Source organism: Bombina bombina, chromosome 5 (assembly GCF_027579735.1).
Source record: "Bombina bombina isolate aBomBom1 chromosome 5, aBomBom1.pri, whole genome shotgun sequence".
NCBI lineage: Eukaryota > Metazoa > Chordata > Amphibia > Anura > Bombinatoridae > Bombina > Bombina bombina.
In genome coordinates, this window is record NC_069503.1 from 307929218 (window position 1) to 307946682 (window position 17465).

General features: G+C 39.8%; 1 protein-coding gene across 1 annotated transcript in view; it reads right to left on the reverse strand.

The window, feature by feature from the left end:
- Window positions 1–2435: 2435 nt before the first annotated feature.
- Window positions 2436–17465, reverse strand: part of ASNS (asparagine synthetase (glutamine-hydrolyzing)) — a 111345-nt gene continuing 96315 nt past the window's right edge. The window contains exon 12 of the mRNA XM_053714085.1: window positions 2436–2696. Coding sequence (XP_053570060.1) covers window positions 2487–2696 — 210 coding nt within the window. The 3' untranslated portion in view covers window positions 2436–2486. The remainder of the gene's footprint in view (window positions 2697–17465) is intronic.

Here is a 17465-nt window from a genome sequence, read left to right on the forward strand (position 1 = left end):
GGATTGGTACAGAGCAAAGGATACCCACGGAGTGGGTTTGGAAAACAATTAAATTTGCAGACAAGATTTCTGATATACGGTAGAGATATGTTAATGAAATGCTATTGATAAAAAGTGTATTTGGGGTAGTTAGTTAGTAACAGGCATAGAAAATATTTACTTACAGTGGCCCTTTAAGGAGCTGCATACACTGTGAGAAATTGCACAAACAAAAAAGGAGAAAAATTACTCTACATTTAATATGAGAAATGAAAGTGTTTGTTTTATTGCTTAAATGTTTGTTGTGTGTGTTTATTTATACGTGTTAATCAGTCATATAGAAGTAATAAGTGGCGCTCTATTTTTTAGTGTAGATTCTAAACGGCCATGAAACCCCAAATTTTTCCTTCATGATTCCGATAGAGTACACAATTTTAAATAAATTTCCAATTTACTTCTATTATCTAATTTTCTTAGTTCTCTTCAAATCCTTTGTTGAAAAGCATACCTAGGTAGGCCCAGGAGCTGGGAGATAACTGCTGATTGGTGGCTGCACATATATGCCTCTTGTCATTGGTTTACCGATGTGTTCAGCTAGCTACCAGCAGTACATTGCTGCTCATTCAACAAAGGATACTATGAGAATGAAGCAAAATTGATAATAGAAGCAAATTGGAAAGTTGCTTACAAATCTATGTTGTATCTTAAGAATGAAAGAAAAAAATTGCGTTTTGTGTCCCTTTGATGTGCTCTAGATTTTCCATTTTGACTGCAGGAGTGTAGTAAACTATTTACAAATAGCGAATTTACCTTTATTTTGCCACTTGAAATAGCTGGTTTTGCAGTTGAAACTGGCAACTATACTGAAAATTTAAAAACTGGAGTATGATTATAGAAAAACTTTGTAAAAAAAAAAGAGGTAACAGATGACATCAAACTACCAAGTGGGAGGTGGAAGAGAGATTTCAGCCCATATGAAAGAGTATTCTTGCTACACCTTTAAAAGCAATAAACTATTTCAGCTTCTTGCCTGAGTTCATATTCTCCCTTTAAGCAGTGGCATCTCCAGGATTTACTTATAGGGAACACTTTCTGGAGGGGACACAATGGGAGCATGGTAGGCATTAGGTGGCCAGATACAGATGTGTCATGGGCGGTGCTCGGACAAAATGCAGATGGACAGAATGCCAAAGCACATTTGTCCGTCAGACATATGTCCGAGAGACTGTGTTCCGACATTGGCCAAGGGCAAATAAGCTCTAGAGTGCTCTGTTCAGAATCTTGGGCGCTGCAACCACCTCTGGGAACCTAACCATGAGTTCCACCCCCACAATGTGCTGTTAACTATCTGTCTATATTTCGATCTGTATCTATCCTTATCTATCTGTCTGTCTATCTATCTTTCGATCTGTATATATCCTTATCTATCTATCTATCGAGTGGCCGGACTGTTATCCAATGGCCATTTGTCTGTCGAAATATTATCCGTCACACAAATGTCAGTCGGACAAATGTCCGTCGGATGACAGTCCAGCCATGGTCATGGGCGGCATCGGGGTATAAGGCAGAGCTGTGGGGAACCTGGGCAAAGTGGTGGTGGGCAAATAAGGGCTGATAACCTTTGGGGGGAACATGGGGGCCAGCCATCATGCTGGTGGGGCTAGTGCCCCCCTGCCTTTAAATTCTGTCAAAACGATTGTGTTATGCTTTCATGGTTTAACCAGGTGGTAATAGATTGATGCAAGGTGCATCTTCGAGAGTGGAGCAAATCTAAGTTCTTTATTGGTGCTCCTATCAACACTGGTTGCTTGGAGGTGCTCCTATCAACACTGGTTGCTTGGAGGTGGTGGTTATGATTGGCACAGGTCACAAACATAAGTAAAATTCACACTTTAGGTAGATTTCCTAGATCCATCAGTAGCCTCTTAATATATTATTGTAAAATGAATAAAGCACTCTAGCTTGTTTACACTACTAGTCTAGTTTGTCTATGGTTATTAAAGGCAGATGGTATTTTGAGGAAAAAAATAAGCTGCTAAACATTAGAAAAGGGACTGAAGTTGATGATCCCATAGTCACAGTGTGTCCCATGTAAATATGTTGCAGACTAATTACTTTCATATGACAAAGCTACAGTTTTCAAATGCAGCCTAATAATACACAATTTAAATAAAATGAGCTGGTATGAACTATACAGATAGAAAGATAGATAGACAGACAGACAAACAGAGCGATAGATGATAGGCAGACAGACAGATAGATAGACAGATAGATAACAGACAGATAGAGATAGATAGATGATAGGCAGACAGACAGATAGATAGACAGATAGATAATAGACAGATGATAGGCAGACAGACAGACAAAGAGATAGATGATAGGCAGACAGATAGACAGACAGACACAGAGAAAAGACTCACAAATGCATTCTCATAATAAACACAGAATAAATCCCATTAAATGATAAAAGGGAAATAAAAGATTTTATTTTCAATGTTAATGATGCTTTATTCAGCAAGGTCAGATTTATAATGTTTCAGTGTGCGGGCGGAGGGATCTGTGGCATTAATCCAACGAGGCATCCAGTAATGAGTCAACCAGCCAGCACGTCCTGGATAGTACTTTTCAAATATCTGGCGATAGAAGTAACCTTCTTTTGTCTTGGGTGGATTAAAAGGAAATTTTTCAGCAGACTTCTCCAGCATAATGTCATCGACCTGAAGATAAAAGATTTAGCAAACAATAGTTATTTAATCAATGATATGAGGAGCAAACATTTATTTTCTTTCTTTTTATTAATGATTTTAAACTCTCTGAACCATTTAGGAAATTAAAAATATATTGTTCTATAGCAAAATTATACTGCATTTTTTTTGTTGCTAAAATAGTCTTCTGTTTTCTAACTATTTATCCTAGTAATCTTGCTTTACACTTCAGTTAGTCTCTCAGACTGATTACCCTATAGATCATTACTTATTTACAGCTAAAGGCAGGAAACAAACAGGATGAGATAGGCATACAAAAGAGTATATTTATATAGATGAGGGTATAAGATGAAGTTGCACTTTTGCTACCCCTTCAAGTGTTATTGGTCTATGTATAAACACACCCCTATTTTAGAGTATATGAGCAGACAAAACTTTATGGCATACTCAATGTGCCAGAATGATATTTCAAATACAAAAATAGAAGCATGTTCTATATATTAAACTCAACATATACTTTGGAGACATTGCAAGTCATCAATATGGTTATAAATGGAAATGATTAATTGCCCTAGCAAAGTTTTAGTATAATATTTAATGAGGTTTTAGATGCTGTTGAGCAGAGCCATAGGAAAGACTGTATATAAATCAGCAAGTGACTGGGGTTCATGTTTGAAAGGAAATAAAATTTAAATCATATTTAAGGTTGAGCCATGGAACCCGCCATAACCCATATTACTAATGTACTTGTAAAGCCCTAAGATTTACATTGCCAATTAAATATGGAGGATTTTTACTAGCAATGCTGATTTTTATTGACAGGTTAAATTATGAAAGCTAATATAACTGTAAGATCAATAAGAAATCACATGAATTGTTGCTGGAGAGGAAAATATCTCCATATTAAAAGATCAAACTAAGTAGAATACTATTCAGAACCTTTCATCTACCATTCTAAAATCAGAGTAGCATAACAAGGGCAAGAGAAGGAAATGACTTATAGATTTCTACCTCTGGAGCTTAAATGGGCCTGTAGACAATGTTTTCCAAGAGTAAAACACATGAGATATGTTGTTTCAGCTGACTTAGCCTTTATGCTATGAAATGTAATAATTAATATTAAAAATATTTTCCCCCACACTGGGCCAGATTAAAAGTGGCACGCTAATGATAGCGTGGGTCGCGATACACGATATCGCTGGACCACACTAACATTAGCACGCGACTTGATATTGCAAGTCCATGATGAAGCACGTTTATCAGAGAAGGATTAGCATGACCAATATCACTCTAGCGCAACCTATACTTTCAATGGATATCATGAATGCACTAAATAGAACTCATATAATAAGTGAAATCCAAAACAACGCTGGAATATTTAGCGTGACTTGAGATCTGAAGTGTAAGGGTTAAAAAAAAGTTCACAAAAAACACATTAATATATATATATATATATATATATATATATATATATATATATATATATATATATATATATGATAGTCATGGCTAAAAATATTGGCTCCCCTGCATTTCTGTCAGATAATGCACCACTTCACCCATAAAATTGTTGCAATTACAAATGTTTAGGCATTCTCATGTTTATTTCTTTTGTTTGTATTGGTATGACACAAAAAAGTGGAGAAAAAAAAGCCAAATCTGACACATTTCACACAAAACTCCAAAAATGGACTGGACAAAATTATTGGAACCTTTTCAAAATTGAAAGAAATAATTGCATTCCAAGTTTGTGATACTCCTGTAATTAGTAATTTAACTAACTTGTATCAATTAACAGGTGTCTACAATATAGAGATCACACCGGTCCCAGTTAAAATGGTAACAAATTTACTTAACCTTTCTATTGTGTGTCTCTGTATGCCACACTGAGCATGGAGAAGAGAAAGAGCAGCAAAGAATTGTCTGAGGATTTGAGAAATTGTGGAAAAGCATGGACAATCTCAAGGCTACAAGTCCATCTCCAGAGATCTTAATGATCCTGTGTCCACTGTGCGCAACATTGTCAAGAGGTTTACAGCCCATGGCACTGTAGCAAATCTCCCTGGATGTGGACGAAAGAGAAAAATTGATCAAAGATTGCAACAAAGGATTGTTCGAATGGTGGCTAAAGAACCTTGATCAACTTCCAGACAAATTCAAGCTGAACTTCAGGCACAGGGTACAAATGTGTCAGCTCGCATTAAGGGGCATATTTATCAAGCTCCGTATGGAGCTTGAGGCCCCGTGTTTCTGGCGATCCTTCAGGCTCACCGGAAACACAAGTTATGAAGCAGCGGTCTAAAGACCGCTGCTCCATAAGCTGTCCGCCTGCTCTGAGGCGGCGGACAGACATCTCCAGAAATCAACCCGATCGAATACGATCGGGTTGATTGACACCCCCTGTTAGCGGCCGATTGGCCGTGAATCTGCAGGGGGCAGCATTGTACTAGTAGTTCACCAGAACAATGATAAATGCCGAGAGCATATGCTGTCAGCATTTATCAATGTGCAGCGGACATGATCCGCAATATCGGATCATGTCCGCTCGCACAATGATAATTCGTCCCCTATATGTAGCCATCTGAATGAAAAGGGAGGCTATGGTAGGAGAACCCCACTGCTGACACAGAAACATAAAAATGATACACGGGACACAGGCTGGAGATACCCAGTGGAAAAAAAAACTATAGAACAGCAAGTAATTTTAGCATCCCAGGTATTGCCTGTGTATGAGATGTTAAAGGCTCAATAACTTCACTGACCTCATTGTAAAGGGTCAAAATTGACTCACAGGTCTGCCGGAACAGCTGCACAATCTCTCTGTCTGTTAATGCCTCTAGTCCACATCTTGGATTTTCGGTTTTAAACTTATTTGCAGGGTCAGGGTTTTAACAACCTAAAGAATATAGCATAGTGCTCACTTGAGAAACTCAGCTACCAATTTGGAGAGAATGCAAAAAGCTATGGCCTATGTTATTCATGACCTAAAAGGGACACAGAGCTGTCAAGTTTTCTTCAGATGGAAAGAGTCCACAGCTGCATTCATAACTTTTGGGAATTCAGAACCTTGCCACCAGGAGGAGGCAAAGACACCCCAGCCAAATGCTTAAATACCCCTCCCACTTCCCTCATCCCCCAGTCATTCTGCCGAGGAACAAGGAACAGTAGAAGAAATATCAGGGTAAAATGGTGCCAGAAGAACAAAAAACAGACACCCCACAGAAAATGATTAGGTAAGCATAATTTATGTTTTTCTTCATAAATGGAAAGAGTCCACAGCTGCATTCATTAATTTTGGAAAACAATACCCAAGCTATAGAGGACACTAAATGCAAAAACGGGAGGGTACAAGAGGCGGCCCAACCTGAAAACCCCTACCCAACAAAATTCTGCTTCGTCCGAAGCCGAGAACAACCTTGAAAAAAAGGAAAAGGCCCAAGGACACTGACCGCAGATAGTCCACAAGTCTTGCTAGAGACCACAGGAACTAGACTCGACTGATTCAACAGCCTCCAGGAGTCTCCAAACAACCCACTCCTTACTAAGGAAAGGGAACAAACTACCATATTCTTCCACAAAGAAGAAAAGACATGGAGAAAACATGAATGTACTTGTAAAGCGCGGCTAATCCCCCTTAAGGGACTCAAGGCGCTGCTAATCTTATCAACCTCAAAAAGAGGAAGGCTGAGTACCTCACCAGGGATCGAACTTGCAACCCTCGGTTTGCTACAGTGCAGAGTAGCCACAGTGCATTAGTATGCTGAGCTAGCTGTCCAGCTAGCATAATGAACTCCAGACCAACAGAGACCCACAGGTCTCATAGAAACAAGGGGAGGCAACGTCCAGACCCCAGAAATACAGAAACCATGGGATAAGGTCGGGAGTCTGAAACAAAGAGGATCTTCCCCTAACACAGTGCAACCGCACTCTAAAAAGCAACTGAAGATGAAGGTCCCCAGTCGCATAAAGGTAGCTCAGAATACCAAAATATTCAGAAAAGAAACCTAGTGTTGCAAGCTTGGATAGGTCTGATGAACAACACCTGAAGCAAAAACACTGCACGCTGCAGTCATCTAAAAATGACTCTGAAACTTAAATAGGATCCTTCAGATTGCTAAGTATCCACTAACCGCCGGAAAATGTTGCAGGCTATCTAAGAACCGCCAGTCCTTCCCACAAATCTTGAACATGGAGAAAGGAGAAACCTCAAGAGGCTTACCATACCTCGAATGCACTGAGGACAAATTTAGGAGAGCAACAGATCTCAGATCCTGCTCCAACACCGGACCAGGGGGAACAGAAAGACCCCAACCAAAAGCCCCTAAGGAATGGATTAAGAAAAAAGGGGGACTCACCCACCCTTACAGAGCTCGTGTGCCAACCCAATCCGCTCTACCAAAATAAGGCACTCCCAAGGAGAACCCCTTAGGACCTGGAACAGAGAAAAGTGTTTCCATAGGAAGACCTGTCACCGCTCTCTTAGACAGTCTCTACGTAGAGAGATCAAATTCCAACAGGTGGAACAGAGCCCACAGAGTAGCAGATGCTGCCCCTTACAGAAATAAGCCACCGGATCCAACCTCCTACACACAGGGCAGGACAAAGACCCTCAAGAGAAGAGGAAACCTCAGCTCATAAGGAATACCAACTATCCCCTCAAAAGGGAAGGGCACAGATAAGAACAGCATACATGTCCACAAGACATGAAGCCATAGAATGATCAAAACACGGACCAAATGAAAAAATCTTCCAGACACCACTGTTGACCCAACAGAGAAAAAACTCGCCATGAAGAGAAGCACACTCCTCCAAAGGACAAGTCAGGCCATAAAGTTTATAACCAGTACCCAAAGGTGGATGTGAACTCTGGCCTTCTTGCTTGCAAACCCAATGAGCTAGCCCCTATGTTGCAACATAGGGTCCCTGAAAAAACTGGGTCGTCCCGAACCAGTCCACAATTTCATAAGTCTCCAGACATCCAAGAATAATCTAAGACAAGAACCCTTGACCCAGGACCCAGAATCGTCCTAGAATGAACAACACCCCCAGGGCAACACTAAGGCCCCAAGGGCAACACTAAGGGAAATGAGAAGGAGAACAGAAAGAAAGGCTAGTCTCAATAATCCTTTCAGATTAACATTCCAGAGGACCACACCCAAGGGAGAAGAATGCAAAGCATCCCAAACCCAGGCAGAAAAAAAGCAAAAAGCTTGGAAAAAGAGACAACACCTTCTATCGCCCCTGATATGGAGACGACTAACTCCCGAAAGAAGACAGAGCCTCACGGCCTTCACTTCCTAATTAAGCGGCCAAAGTCGCCAGAAAAAATGGACGTAGTCCAGAAAGTTTCGACCCAAAGGAAGATAACCTCTAAAAGGAACAAGTCCTAAAAATACACTTCCAAAGAGATCATGAAAGGCAAAACCGTAAGAACGGCGGTGTGAAGGAACTAAATCCTCCAAGCCTCCAACCCACAACGGGAAGGAACACTCTAGTTCCCGGAAAAATCGGAAACGACTGAGCATGTCACCGTGGATCTCAACGGAGTCCCGGACCACTAGATTGAAAGGCGAATGAGGACTGAACCAATCCCCCATGCCCCTAAGCAACCACGGACCCTCTAGTTGAAGCTTGTAAAATAAAACAAGTAACCAACACAAACCATATTGTGATCACTAGGTGCCCTCACCGGACCAACCGGACATAAAAATGCGCCACATGTCTGAACTAGGCCTCAAAGACAGAAGAATATGTACCCAGTCAGGACCAGCCTGAAAACAAGGGCCCCAACACTGTCAAGGCCACATAGAGTCTCCCCCGAGATGGAGGGATAAGACAGACTTTTGTAAAACAGTGCGACCACAAAATCGCGAGTATCAATTCCAGAGAAGAAAGTTCTTCTTCTTAGACCAAATAAAAATCATCCTCACCGGATGAAAATAAAAGATGAGGCAACCCAAAGGTTATCACCCAAGAAGAATGGACAGACCCGCAGGACCAGCCCAACAGGGGTCCGAGACTTCCAAGCTCAGAACTGGAAAAGGATACACAAATAACAAAGACTATAAGAAGATTACTTCATCCCCTTATGTCTATGCATGCAAGCCAGTTGAAGATTAAGACTGAGAAACCCCAGACCCATTAAGAGTGGGATCCTCCAGCAAAGCCAAAAACGTGCCTTAGTAGAACAAGAATGCGCGCCAGTCTATAACGAAAGGCGCAACCCCCTGAGGCCTATGGGGCAGTCGCTCCCCCAGAGGGCTGAACTGGACCAGACGATCCCACGCCTCATGAGCCCCGGTTAATGGAACACGGACAATATTGTACGCACACTCCCGGGAGATGCAGATGTGTCAGTGCCAAAGTTATGGCCATGCGGAACCATGTTGTAACCTCCAGTGGGAACAGGCCACTCTCCATAGAAGGATAAGAAGCATTTGGGTTACCTGCACGTGTAGTAAGAGTTGGTGGTAGGGAACTAGTCTCATGGGAAATAGAATCCCCAGAGGCGGATGGCTCAGTGGGTACCTGATGCCCCGATTCCGAGAAACAGAACACTCTAAAACGGCATTCGGAACATAACTGATGGGCACGTATCACCCAGGCTAATTCATATTCTTCGCAAGAAGTAGAGACTGAATCAGAGACATCCGTCTCCAAAAAATCAGAATCCTCCATAACTGGGACACTGAATAAAACATGTACAAATAAGAAAAATCTAAACAGCACCTTACACCCCCAATGGCTGGGGCACTCACCACCTCCAGAGAACCAGACACCAGCGGACCAGGATATCCCCGTCACCACGCGGTCAGGAATGTGGAAATGGAGTCACAAGGTAAACCGTGCAGTCCATGCAAAAGCGCGCCCGACCTTAAAGGCCGCGTCACTAGACATATGCCGTTATGTTCCAAAATAGCCATTAGCTGAAACAACACTACACAGTAGCAGTCAGAATCACATAATAAATATGATTGTTCAATAACCCCCCTCAGGAGATATTAACCCTTGGTTCCTAGATACAAAAAGGAGCCTCACTGAGACCCTATGTTAAAGTTATCCCCAAAAGGTTGTAGCCCCTCTCGGATAAACAGTTTTAATTACAATACATTCATGATGAAAGTAAAATTAAATTATATTACCAGAATCTACGTGGAACAGGAACACGGCCCTTTAGGTGTGACAGATAGTAGCGTTGCTTCTGCCATGGACTTGAGAGAAAAAAGCAGGCACCGAAACTCGTCAATGCTGATTGCTTGTGGAGCTGTTAATATGAGTCGGGATGGTTTCACAGAAAGACTCTCCCTGTATCTCCAGACTTTAACTTTCACCCATGCTCTCACTAAGAGGCTGACAGGACTACTTAAAACTCCAGTCCCATGCCGAAGAGTACTACCAACCTCCTGGGACGAAAGGCAAAGAATGACTGGGGGATGAGGGAAGTGGGAGGGGAATTTAAGCCTTTGGCTGGGGTGTCTTTGCCTCCTCCTGGTGGCCAGGTTCTGAATTCCCAAAAGTAATAAATGCAGCTGTGGACTCTCTCCATTTATGAAGAAAATCGTACTATAAAAGGAAAAATTAAATAGTGCCATCATCAAGGCTCTGAAAATTACACATTAAATACATGAAGAACACAATAAATAACAATACAGAAATTAGATTTCATATAACACATCAATTTTCTAAATAGAGAATTACTATATTTGAATTCTTACGAGACTGTACAGCTTTGAATTATAATTTTAAAATAGTAAGAATAAAGTTTTCAAAAGCAAACAAAAAAAATGTTAAGACAAAGGCTTAAAAGCTGCAAAGCAACTTCTGGGCCAGTGCAGTGCAAGCTTGTCCTTATGTGCCTGTACACACAAGAATCAGCCCTTCTAAAGAAGCAACAGCTTCCTAACGGTACATTACACACCTTATGGTTTTACGCAAAGATTCTGCTTGTGCCACGCTCGATGGGTGACTAAAACGCAAATCAAATAACTGGTTTAGATTTTATCTCAAGGGAGCGTGGGACAAAACACAATTTTTATACAAAAGCTAAAAATGTTTAATGTCCCTTTAAGTCATTCACTACCTCAAATGTGACAAACTTTAGTCATCCCAGAATGACTATTCCAGCATTATTAACAAGCTCTGCTCTTGCACAACACGTTATGCAGGAGTTGGGTCAGCACAAGTAAACACTTGTGCAAAGATAAGTGCAGACGGGAGAAAATGCCATTCTGGTGTCAAATGGGGGCGGACAGGTTCCCTGGCTAGAAAACTTGTCCACCTGCATAATGACAAATGGGGAAATTCTGAATGCTCCTGAATCATCTTATTCTCAAAAATAATGAATAATTGGTTTGAAATAAGTTTAATAAAATTAATCTTCCACTAAAACTCAACTGTAAAAATTGCTTACTATTGAAGATTTCGATTCATAACCACACTACGCATGCAAATTAAGCAAGTCAACAATACTCAGCATTAGAGCTGCAACAACTAATCGGCATAATCGATAATAATCGATTATGAAAATAGTTGTCAACGAATCTCATAATCGATTAGTTGGTTTGCAATTAGGTGGTCTGTGCACAGCACCTGCTGCTTTACTCCACTGAGCTTATGCACATAATATTGTGTTTTATGGTTATGCCCTCAGACTAAAGGACGTCTACAGATGTTTACTTTTCACTTTTTCAGGACTCTATAAGTTTATTTTTAAGTTTACAACTACTCCTGGCTTATGTGCAACCCAGAAATAATAGGAATCATAATTTGGATTGTTTATATTAAAATCAGGTGATTTGGACAATGCTTTGCATGATATAGTGCTGAGCTTGTTTTTTACACCTAGCCCTAGATTGATGGCATTTGTTATATGAATTGATGTCACTATTACCTGTTTGCACAATTATTAGCGGATTGCTTGCTATTGCTGATTATATGTACTCTATATAGATATGTGTAAGGCTGTGTCCTGTTACTGATATATAGTCTTAGCCCTTTTGCCTTTTTTGTTTTTTTTATATTTTTAATTAACCGGAATATGTACCAAATTCAACCTCTATAAGTATATATCTGTTAGTTTAAGAGTGTACTAGATATTTTTTTCCCTAACCTTATAGCTGGTGGTTTACCATTGAATATAGATATTCAAGATATTTTTATGTCAGAATGAAGTCCAGGCTTACTTTAAGAGGCACCTTGCATTGATGAAGAGCTAACAAAGATAAATAGCCCACCTTGGTGAAATTGGCAAAACCCTACTTATGCATCTCAGGCACCTCAACACCACCTGAGCGCCTCTTCTCTGCTCCAGGCAAAATAGCTTGCAAAAAAGAAAGCCATCCTCAGCCAGGAGCATGTGGACATGTTGACATTTTTGCATTTCAATGCAAAGTTTCTGAAAGAGTGAATAACAGAATGTTCTGCTGCTTAAAAAAATGAACAGTTGTGTCAATGTAAAGTTTTAGTCTGAAGTTTATATTTATAACACTCGGTATGTGGATTTTATTTTAAATATAGGAAAAAATTATTTATTTATTTTTTATCCGATTAGTTGCAGCACTACTAAGCATAAATAGGACTATTAGGTCTCAACACAATCTTTATTGACTCTTGCATTGTATTGGAAATTCAATAGAAACAATTTCAAAATATATATTTTTCAATGACAACGATTCAAGCACCCGCACACTGCATATGCACATTTTCTGCATTCTTATAAACCAGCACCAGGGGATCAAAAACTATAAAATTAACATTAAATGATGATTATTTTGAATATACATATAAATGTTTTTATGCTGAACCAAATAGCCAGATTGTTATATTATTGTTTTATTGAATAGAAGATTTACTGTTCAGCACAGTGTTCTGCATCCCAGGGCACAAATGTATCTAAAGAGTCATACATTAGCATGCGAACCTACCGAGAACATAGTGTAGATTTCAAGAATTGTTTGATTAACTAAAAAGGTCTAATGCTACGCAAAGCTTTTTCCATACACAGCTCTTAATACAAAGAAATAAGATGGTTCAGAAAAAATGGTCTCACGGTGCCCTCACAATTTGTGCTAAAATGTTAATTTCAAAACAACGAGTACTTTACTCCAAAAAAACAAGAACATTCTGATGATACACTTGTATTAATAAGCATGGTTTATGTTTTATAGCGCATTTTCTTAGCTTTTTTCATTTTAAATTAAAACCAGGAAGGGAATGTGAATTAAGGATGCATAAGATATGACTTGATATGGGTCTATAAAAATGTTAAACATTAGTTTTCACTAGGTAATATATTGATATTAATAAGAAATAAGATGATTTAGAAAAAATGGTCTCACAGTGCCCTCAATACACTTAGAAACCTTTACAAGCAAAATCACTTTAACCAGAGCTGTAGCGTAACAAGCAGCTGTTCATTAGCACAACTTTCAGTAAGACTTGTAACAGAAACCTGGGAACAGTGAACACGGAGGACTAACTAATAGGAATGAATGAAAAACACATATATATATATATACAAAGATGCACACACATACCGTATATATATATATATATATATATATATATATATATATATATATATATATATATATATACGGTATGTGTGTGCATCTTTGTCAACAACAAAAACACAATTATTACCATAATTAGCAATATGCAAATGATGTTAACTATTTGTATCCCAAAAATAATATTCTTATCTATTGTAGCAGACTAGTCTTTTCTTCTGTTCATATAACAAATTAAAATAATTATTCCCCATAAAACTTATTATGACTAGTGAATTCATTATTTATTTTGCCTGCCTTTCTTGTCATTTAAGTCTGAAAAGACTGTAGAATTCAGAATACCGACCCTGCTACATGCTACACAGCTGTAAATGCCTTGATTAGAGGTTTTCTCTGAATGTGCTCCTGCATCTGAATATTTCTCAAACAGGAGTGTTTTTTTCTTGCTTGTGTACATTCATTTTTATAAAGGCTCTTGTACAAGTTGACAAGTCACTATGGTCAGAGATTTCAGCAGTAAAACCTTTAAGTGACCCAGAGGTTGGTGCTTCTGGGAGGACTAGAATTCTGCAGTTTTGTTGTCAGCATCGTCATCCACATATAACCCTGATTATGGTGCCATAGAAAAAGTTAGCCTTGTTGTTTTTGGCACAAACGAATACTGGTATAGCATCTAAGGAAAACGCACCCCAAATAAATTTGTTCTTTAAGACACCTCTCTATTCCTTCTTCTCTCTTCACATCTAACAGGTAGCCGAGTCTTTACTAAAAGGTTCAACGTGATTTTCTACATTGCCATCTTCTCTTACTAATGCAAGCCCCCCCTTCTCTCCCCCTTAGGGTTCGTTTCTTATTAGTCTGCAAAACCGACAGCTAAAAGTAGTTTACAGCTCCATTTTTTAGTACTAGGTTTCCGATAAAAAATATCGTGCAATGCATGCAGTCGGTTTTTTTCGTGTAGGTGTAAGTTTTTCCAAAAATCACTTTTCTCGAAAATCACTCCATAACAAGTCCATTGCTATGGTAAGCCAGAAACAAAGATACATTGGCCTCTAGTTATCAAGCCGTCAACCGCAAATATGCTGGAATTCTGCAGCATATTTGTGGCGAAGCTGATTCGCTGTAGTTATCAAGCCCTACAGCCCGGCAAAAGTAGAATTTAGTGACGTAACCTACGATCCGCCGGACTCAGTCCGACACAGATCGATGGTTACGTCCCTACAGATGTTCCGAACGCATGTTCGGCACAATCTGACTACTTTTGGTAGTTATCAAACTACTACCAGGTACGCTCGCCACTATTCCGGGCCAGCGTACCCGGTTTTCAATCTGCCGCCCTGGAGGCGGCGGATCCCATAGGAATCAATGGGAGTCTGACAGAAGTGAGAGCTTATGTTCGCTGCTGCCCGATATCCCATTGATACCTATGGGAGATGTCTGCACCTAACACCCTAACATGTACCCCGAGTCTAAACATCCCTAATCTGCCCCCCTACACCGCCGCCACCTACTTTATACATATTAACCCCTAAACCTCTGCTCCCAGACCCCGCCGCAACTATAATAAATATATTAACCCGTAAACCGCCGCTCCCGGACCCCGCTACCACCTACAGAATACCGATTAACCCCTAATCTGCCGCCCCCTATACCGCCGCCATCTATATTAAATTTATTAACCCCTAATCTGCCCCCCTATACTGCCGCCACCTATCTTAAACTTATTAACCCCTATCCTGCGAAACCCGGACCCCGCCACAACTAAATAAATTATTTAACACCTAAACCGCCGCACCCGGAGCCCACCGCCACCTACATTACATTTATTAACCCCTATTCTGCACCCCACTACAGTGCCGCCACCTACATTAAACTCATTAACCCCTAAACCGCCGCTCCCGGACCCCGCCACAACTAAATTAAATGTTTAACCCCTAAACCGCTGCTCCCGGACCCCGCCGCCACCTACATTAAACTTATTAACCCCTATCCTGCCCCCCTATACCGCCGCCACATATATTAAACTTATTAACCCCTAAACCTAAGTCTAACACTAACACCCCCCTAACTTTAATATTATTTTAATAAATCTAAATAAAACTTACCATTATTAAAGGACCAGTAAACACAGCAGATTTGCATAATCAACAAATGCAAGATAACAAGACCATACAATAGCATTTACTCTGAATTTCAAATGAGTAGTAGATTCTTTTCTAACACATTTTAAAGTTATGTATATTTCCACTCCCCCTGTACCATGTGATAGCAATCAGCCAATCCCAAATGCATATACGTATAGTCTGAGTTCTTGCACATGCTCAGTAGGAGCCGGTGACTCAAAAAAAGTGTAAATATAAAAGACTGTGCACATTTTTTTTAATGGAAGTAAATTGCAAAGTTGTTTAAAATTACATGCTCTATCTGAATCATGAAAATTTAATAAAGCCTGAGTGTCCCTTTAACTAAATTATTCCTATTTAAAAATAAATACTTACCTGTAAAATAAACCCTAAGATAGCTACAATATAACTAATAGTTATATTGTAGCTATTTTAGGATTTATTTTTATTTTACAGGCAACTTTGTATTTATTTTAACCAGGTACAATAGTTATTAAATAGTTATTAACTATTTAACTACCTAGCTAAAATACTTACAAAATTACCTGTAAAATAAATCCTAACCTAAGTTACAATTAAACCTAACACTACACTATCATTAAAATAATTACATAAATTAACTACAATTACCTAAAATTAAATTCAATTAAATAAACTAAACTATAGTACAAAAAAACACTAAATTACAGAAAATAAAAAAATACAAGATGTTTAAACTAATTACACCTAATCTAAGCCCCCTAATAAAATAATAAAGCCCCCCAAAATAAAAAAAATGCCCTACCCTATTCTAAATTACAAAGTAACCAGCTCTTTTACCAGCCCTTAAAAGGGCTTTTTGTGGGGCATTGCCCCAAAGTAATCAGCTCTTTTACCTGTAAAAAAAATACAACCCCCCAACATTAAAACCCACCACCCACATACCCCTACTCTAACCCACCCAAACCCCCCTTAAAAAAACCTAACACTAACCCCCTGAAGATCTCCCTACCTTGAGTCGTCTTCACTCAGCCGAGCCAAATTCTTCATCCAAACGGGGCAAGAAGAGTACCTCCATCCAGCCGAAGTCTTCATCCAAGCGGGGCAAGAAGAGGTCCTCCATCCGTCCGAAGTCTTCATCCAAGCTGGGCAAGAAGAGGTGCTCCATCTGGTAGAAGTCTTCATCCAAGCTGGGCAAGAAGAGGTCCTCCATCCGGTAGAAGTCTTCATCCAATCGGAATTAAGGTAGGAAAAATCTGATTGGCTGATTCAATCAGCCAATCAGATTGAAGCTCAATCCGATTGGCTGATCCAATCAGCCAATCGGATTGACCTTGCATTCTATTGGCTGATCGGAACAGCCAATAGAAAGCGAGGTCAATCCGATTGGCTGATTGAATCAGCCAATCAGATTTTTCCTACCTTAATTCCGATTGGCTGATAGAATCCTATCAGCCAATCGGAATTCGAGGGACGCCATCTTGGATGACGTCCCTTAAAAGAACCTTCATTCATCTTTAGTCCGTCGGGCCAGCAGGATGTTCCACGTCGGAGGTCTGGAAGATGGAGCCGCGGTTGGATGAAGATTGAAGACACCGCTTGGATGAAAACTTCTACTGGATGGAGGACCTCTTCTGCCCCGCTTGGATGAAGACTTCTACCGGATGGAGGACCTCTTCTTGCCCAGCTTGGATGAAGACTTCGGCCGGATGGAGGACCTCTTCTTGCCCCGCTTGGATGAAGAATTTGGCTCGGCTGAGTGAAGACGACTCAAGGTAAGGAGATCTTCAGGGGGTTAGTGTTAGGTTTTTTTAAGGGGGGTTTGGGTGGGTTAGAGTAGGGGTATGTGGGTGGTGGGTTTTAATGTTGGGGGGGTTGTATTTTTTTTACAGGTAAAAGACCTGATTACTTTGGGGCAATGCCCCACAAAAAGCCCTTTTAAGGGCTGGTAAAAGAGCTTTATAATTTAGAATAGGGTAGGGCATTTATTTATTTTGGGGGGATTTATTATTTTATTAGGGGGCTTAGATTAGGTGTAATTAGTTTAAACGTCTTGTATTTTTTTTTCTGTAATTTAGTGTTTTTGTACTATAGTTTAGTTTATTTAATTGAATTTAATTTTAGGTAATTGTAGTTAATTTATGTAATTATTTTAATGATAGTGTAGTGTT